This window comes from Ptychodera flava, chromosome 9 (genome assembly GCF_041260155.1).
Source record: "Ptychodera flava strain L36383 chromosome 9, AS_Pfla_20210202, whole genome shotgun sequence".
Taxonomy (NCBI): domain Eukaryota; kingdom Metazoa; phylum Hemichordata; class Enteropneusta; family Ptychoderidae; genus Ptychodera; species Ptychodera flava.
In genome coordinates, this window is record NC_091936.1 from 41247165 (window position 1) to 41254453 (window position 7289).

General features: G+C 38.9%; 1 protein-coding gene across 1 annotated transcript; it reads right to left on the bottom strand.

Moving 5' to 3' along the window:
- Positions 1–1207: 1207 nt before the first annotated feature.
- LOC139141014 (uncharacterized) lies at positions 1208–6326 on the bottom strand. The gene is made up of 3 exons (XM_070710574.1): positions 5948–6326; positions 4884–4952; positions 1208–1757 (listed from the first exon to the last, which is right to left on the bottom strand). The coding sequence occupies exons 1-3, from the start codon at positions 6158–6160 to the stop codon at positions 1710–1712; spliced, it is 330 nt and encodes a 109-aa protein (XP_070566675.1). The 5' UTR covers positions 6161–6326; the 3' UTR covers positions 1208–1709.
- Positions 6327–7289: the final 963 nt, after the last annotated feature.

Below are 7289 nucleotides of genomic sequence, written 5' to 3' on the forward strand. Positions count from 1 at the left end.
CAAGTGAACTTGTGAAAGGAGCCTGAATGACAAAAGCGATAAAGCAAACAATGACATACAAAATATTGAATCCACCCTTTTTGATCGAGTTCAATGTGCATGCTGACCATTGAACGAACGGGGGATCATTTGAAATGTTCGACCGTGACCCGAAACAAGGTCTATTAGGGTCACGATGAAGGATACAGGTGTTGTAGTATCCGGTAAACTTACTGTCGATTGAGCGCGGAAGATTGATTCAAACAGATAAAATTAGTTGTTTTCGGACAGGCAATGAACAATATCAAAGGAAGGAAAATCCAATGGGGAGGAAACTTTACACGCTGCAAGTGTTTATGATACAGCTCTTTTCTGACAATATATATTCTTCGCTACATTATTTTACCGAGGAAGTCAATAGAAGCCAAAACACTTCCAAAGACACGATCACGACTTATTTGAAATTTCAAAAGAAAGATTTAGGACGGAAACTCTCTGTATAGATATTCAGTTTTCAATAACTATCGCGATATGGTCGCACGTATTTATCCATCAACTACCTACTGAAAGCGTAGGATCATGGGCCTTATTTAGGGACGGACCGTAAAATTTTTGAAGAGAGGCGTTACGTTATCAGGAGACCAGTTTTTTCTAAAAACCTCAGAACAAGTGAAAAAACAAATCAATGGCTTTGAGTGGTTATTTGGAAAAGTACACATCTTTCAAAGTCTTGAGTTTCTGATTGTAAAAAATACGCAAGTTTGAGAAAACTTACGATTATTTTTATAATATAAGGGTCTCGTTTTTATCATTACTTTACTCATGACAGACCATCTACTACACTGCGCGAGACTGTACGAGACGCGCTGCGTTACTGGGATAGTCATGTCAGCAAGACTGGGACGTTTTCCTGTGTGACGACTAGACTGTAAATGGCGCATATTGCGTACAATAGTGGGGACTACACTAATGTTTCTGTTATTGGTTTATATGTTGTCTCCACTTCCACGCAAAGCTTGGTGTGTTTTACATGGCTGTGATAGACCGATCTCTCAAGACTTTGCAATGAGCGGAAATCAATTGGCTCCCCTGTCTCAAACTGTAAATTAGTCTCGGGATTTGGCTGGTCTTACGTATAAAACCGTTAGTCGGACTATTGATAAAGATGTCATGGAATGTAAGATTTTTCATGTTTAGTAAGTAAAAGCTAAAAAGATGGACACAAACATTACAGAAAAGAAGATGCTTTAATTCTATTCCGTGTTAGAAAGTTCGTCGGAAAATATTATTTATATTATGTTTGTGAAACTCCGTGAGTGGAACACTAGTGGTTCATTGAAAGGCAGGTAAATCTACATGCAGAAACGAGTCCTCATGGAAATATCTACATATCTTGGAAAGTGAAACACCAAAAATCCCAGAATTTACATAAAAGAATTGTAAGAAATATCAAAACTGTACAAAGAATGATATAATAAGTTCTCTTATCTAATCATCGACTTCAAATTGATTCGAAATTACGTGGCAATGAATGACATCGCTGTACAAAATCGAACTTCGCGTGTAATAATCGCGGAGGAAATTCAGCCATTCGGATTATCGTTGACGAGGGCAATTCAGTGTGTGTAAATCTGCCACATTTTGGTTGGAAATCTGAATTTCTGGGGTATGATTAACTCTACAAATTGATCGGTTGAAGTCGGGACGATCTTCTTTTAGAAGAACACGATTTAGTATCTTGCCATCGCTTGACCGCCTGGAGAATCTTCAGTTACTTCCTGCAAATAAGGAAATACAGTTTGTTAAAATTCGTCCACTCGAAGTTTATCTATGATTTATGCACCTGTTCAAAAACTTTACAATGGAGCAGAGAGTCCGTACAAAGTACATTTACAAACAGTCGTAAAACCTAAAATTCATTCTTGCATTAAACCAAGACAATTGTTATGCAAAACCGTCATTTGTCCGTAAATAAGAACACATTTCTTATTGAAAGTTTTTTTCCAGAACGTTTTTTGAAAATCACATGAACAAATCCTTGACTTACAATGCTAGCATCAAAGTCATGTGACAAGTTACTCATGTCACACTTTGTTATTCCCTTCATTTTTCCACGAAGGGAATAACAAAGTGTGACATGAGTAACTTGTCACGTGGTCGTGACGTCATCGGCAGATTCAAGCATTCCTGGAGGTATAACCCAATTGATTGCATGCCATTTTGTGTCATTTTCGGACAGTAAGCTGTCAGTTGTGTCCAATAGTTTGCACACGTGTTATATCTTGTTCAGGTTCGCTAATTTCTGCATATACTCCCTTCGGCCATCGGTAAAGGTTTATGCATAGGATAAAGGAGTCAATTTCTGATCAACGCTGTAGATGAATTCACAGAGTTTGCCACTGGATGCATATGAGCTGCGTGGGCTGATGTCTGATATTTGCATATGGTACATTATCTGTACCAACCAACCAACCAACAACACTGAAACCGAACATAAGCAGATATTGCCTTGGAAACCATGCTCTCGTCCACATTTCTTACACCTTGGTCCAGCCCCCCCCCCCCCCCCCCCCGTCAGTTACCTCGACACGGCGACCGCACAGTCGTATAGTACACAGACTGCCAATCGATCGGTATAATCACCTCCATTTGTCAAACACACTTAAAGTGAAAACATTGAATTGTTCCTCCCATCCTACCTCCACAGTTAGCTGAAAAGAAGCAAGTAGGTAGGCTAGGCGCGTTTGTGTTCAGTGCTGACAACTGCACGTATTCAGACAGAACGCACCCTTGCTGGGAGGCACTTCAAAAGCCAACAATGGATGGAATCACACAAAGCATGGTTATGTTTACTCTTGCTAACAATATATTCCATGCACTTATCGTTATTTCAATAGCGAAGTAATAATAAGCACAAAGCACTCCTCCCGTTCCTACCTCACTATTTATTTATTTATTTATTTATTTATTTATTTATTTATTTATTTATTTGTTTGTTGCAACCCTTTTAAAGCAGGGGCTCACTAAAAACAACAGGAGCAGCAAATTACACTGGGCACTGGAAATGCAAATAAAAAGTTACAGAAGAGCTAGATGAAAAAATCTAACAAAGAAAACAAACCATTATTATCAACTGGTCAGTTTCTTCGGCCTGGGGGGGCCGGTGGATTCATGGGGGGGGGTCACCCTGTTTTCGACTTTGGTGATGGGGGGGTTCACCATGTTTTTGAAATGCCCAATAGGGGGGGTCAGTGTGTTTTTGAATTTCGACACAGGCTCATCATATTGCCTAAAATGCATTGTGTCAGCCACAAATTTCATCCAGTTGCATTTTTCGGCGCGCCCTTCGGGCGCGTAACTTTAATAATCAGACATATTTTCAGCACGCCCAACTTTAACATATCAGGCATACATATATCAGAGATATATGTATGTTCATTATTTTTCAGCATGCTCTTCAAGCGCATTACTTTAATATATCAGACATTTTTCAGCACGCCCTTCCTGTACATTACTTTAATATACAAGACATATATATCAGAGATATCAGGATGTTTCATATTTTCTCCGCGCCCTTTGGGCGCCATACTTTAATAAATCAGAGATATATGCCAGAGATATCTTGATGTTTGCTATTAAAGAGAAAGTGTACTATTATGAAATCTGCATTTCATATGAAAAGTATGACAAATTCCTGATACTTTTCTGTTTTCTCTATGAGAATTCAGTATGAGAAAGCAACATGCACAAATATCAATTTTACAAGAAAAGGTCATCTCAGACTGCACACATCAGATTTGGCTAAAATGCCTCTCTATTGTTCCTCAGGAGATTTAATTGGATGGCTGGCAAGTCTTAACACCCATCAAAGTTTTTGATTTACTGCTTTTTCCTGTTTGATATTAATGATTGACATCCATTTCTGTACAACGGCTCAGGACATCTGGTTAATTGCATAGAAAGTGTGAAATACATTCACAGCTTATTCAAAATGTACTGTATTCAAACTTTAAGATTGACACTTTGAAATTCCTATCTTACAACTGACATGGCAACAATTTCATTAAAACACAGAATGATTTAAAATATAAATGTATGTAAAGAAAAAACATATATATATATATATATATATATATATATATATATAATATATATATATATATACATACATATATATATATTTTATATATATATTACAGTATTATATTGTTACATATTACAGTTGTCGCGTGCGGGGGGGGGGGGTCACTCTGTTTTCAAAATTTGGAATAGGGGGGTCAGCCTGTTTTCAAAATTTGGAATAGGGGGGGTCAGCCACTTTTTGACGTCGGCAAAAATAATCCACCGGCCCCCCCCCCCCAGGCCGAAGAAACTGACCAGTCCTTATCAACCAAACCATATTGTTCACTGTGTGAAGTGGAGTCAATCATATCGAGACAGTCTCTCTAATGGCAGTTGCAAGACGAACTATAAATAACAAGACAGCCAACACTATTTCCTCCGTATCGTGCCGTGGCCTAACAGCAGCCTGATGAAGTGCCTCAGAGGCTGTAGGCCGGTAATGTCATCGAGTTAGTTGAGTCCACACAGACAGGCAGCAGAAAATCTGCCAAGAAAACACATTTGTTTCTACTTTCGTCAGAAAAAAAACCTCAGTTACACCAACTGACAAATTGAAAGTCGTACGACTGCATACTCTTCTCAGTCGTTACAAAACTCCCCAGCCTAGCGCTAAATTGGACTTGTTTCTATGGAGACAAGGGGTGCAAAAAGGTGACTGAACTTTGAATTTAACAAAATCGGACAGCTTTTCCCTAACCATCGATTTTCCGATTCACAAATGATGGCATATGACGAGAAAATGATGGACTATCGATTCTAATGTGTGACCTTTGTTTACTTACCCTGGCTTCTTGTACTAGAGCGCATAGAGTACAGAACCAATGCATTAGACAATCATTCATAAAGGTACCCTACAATGAAGACAAAAGAAAATATATCATTATTAACAACTAGGAAATAATTTTTTTTCAATCGGTAGAGGAGTATCGTATGTCTTCTATGGACAAGTTCAATAACAGTGGCGATGCCATGCAATTTCGGAAGTTCGGAAGTTTCTTTTTTCATTTCGCGTTACAGCACACAGTACAGACTGCGAGTACGGTTTAACAAAATAAAAGACACCTGTTAGTTCACATGAAACACTTATTTCACACAGTGAAAGTCAGTCCATTCCTTTCAGACGAACATTTAAAGAAAAGGCAACAGTCCCCTGTGTTCAGGTAGTATGTGCCTCGAAAGTGAAAGACTTAAACTTTTGCTCAAACTTTCCTGCATGAAACTTTCAACCATTCTCTTACCAAATCAACAATAAAAATCGGGGGTCACCTTGCAAAATTTGGAACTAGCGAAACAAATAATTACCTAACAATTCGCAATATTTGAAATTCAAAATGGCCGTCATTCCTGTGTTAACTGTATGGGGGAAATCAAATTTTGGATTGCGAAAAACTAAGACAGTGAAAACTTTCTTACACCAAGAGCTTTAAAATGAGCCCCCACAAGTGATAGACCAGAAAAGGATTGTAAAATTATTTACTGTAAAATTATTTATTGTAAAATTATTTATTATTATTCTATGAAAAACCTGCATCATTAATGATTGAAAATTACCCTGGTATTCGCTTAACGTTGCCGATTTCAATATGGTGCTCTTTGAGTCTTTCCTGATTGTACCGAACCGAATTGCAATACATGCACATTTCGAAGGGTTAGAAGTAACTCTCTCTCTCTCTCTCTCTCTCTCTCTCTCTCTCTCTCTCTCTCTCTCTCTCTCTGCAATCTCTTGCAAGAACGTAAAAGTTGACAATTTTTATTTTACTGGCCGGAAAGAGAGATAGAGAGAGGGGGATGAGGAAAGAGAAAGCAATCACTTTATATTCGTAAAGGAGGTCATTTAACCACTTACTTCTATTCCTTTCTGTTCCCTTATCTTCTCACGGATTTTCGCTTGGAAGTAAATACCACAAGGACCGCACATCGACAGGATTGCGTATTTAACGCAATTTTCACCAACAGCTTCTGCGTTCCTACCGGCGGTTACACATGGCACAAAATATGTGATGGCACATATTCCGAAGTTGCCAAAGCAGCCACAGAGACCATTTGACCACTCACCCATCTTTACTGGATATCAGCGTTTAACGTTAAACTTTTTTTCCTTTCCTTTAGGATAGGATGCTGCAATGAGTTTCGCGTCTAAGCGGATCACGTTACGGGCAATGTTTGATTACATGTAACCGAAATGCACAGTGAAATGCTACTGGACGCGCCCAGCGCCTCGAAGTGAAGTCTATCACCATGGAGATCACATTATTATGCTGATAAGCACCTTCCATTTGTCGCATCGGTATGGCAACTGTCGTAAACAACATCAAACACCAAACTGAGGTCTACCTTGGATTCATAAATAAAACATACTATTTAAAGATTTCATTCATAGGAAACCAAAGCATGGTTGATGGTGAGTTAGATTCACCCGCAACTTGCAAGCCAGTCCTGTATGAAGGATGAATTTGGGGGTCCAACTTTTCATGGCAGGCATTAACTTATCTATACTTAGCCTATAGCAGGGGACTCGAGTTTAGTTTCTCTCATTCTACTTTCCAAACAAAAGGACCGAGTTGCAGGTCGGGAACATTCGATTTCAGGGTTTTCTATCGCGAGTTACGTCAAAGGAGTTGAGTGAATCAGTGGTCGTGGGACCGTTGTGCCGTCCTTTGGCAGCCCATCGACCCTCGAGAAAAACAGCAGCCAAGACTCGTTCAGAGAGTGAATTTCAATTCAATTTGATGACCTTCGTTCAGACAAAGAAAGGGTTAACAAGTTGAGCAAACAGATTAAGCTACACCTAACGGTTAGCTTTGACCAGTTGTACGCCTGTGTGTGTTCGTTAACAGGTGAAAACACCACTTGTCACATTGTAGCAAATAGCGAGTCATGGCAGGATCTCAATGGCATGGCCTTGAGAACATTTCTTTGTTCAGTATCCAAGTATTTGTTGGATTTGATTTGATTTGATTTGATTTGAGTCAGAATAGACATTCAGAGAAAGCGCTAAAAGTATGCTGACATCGACGTACAAACTATCGATTTTTGCCCGCCACATTTGGAAAGAATTCGTGGTTTACAATTCAAAATTTATCCCATTTCTTTCTCGCCACAGTCGAAGAGTAAAATCTTGTAATTGAATCCTTTATCGGGTTATGGCAGGTGTGTGGTAAATATATCATATTTTATTAATATGTAGC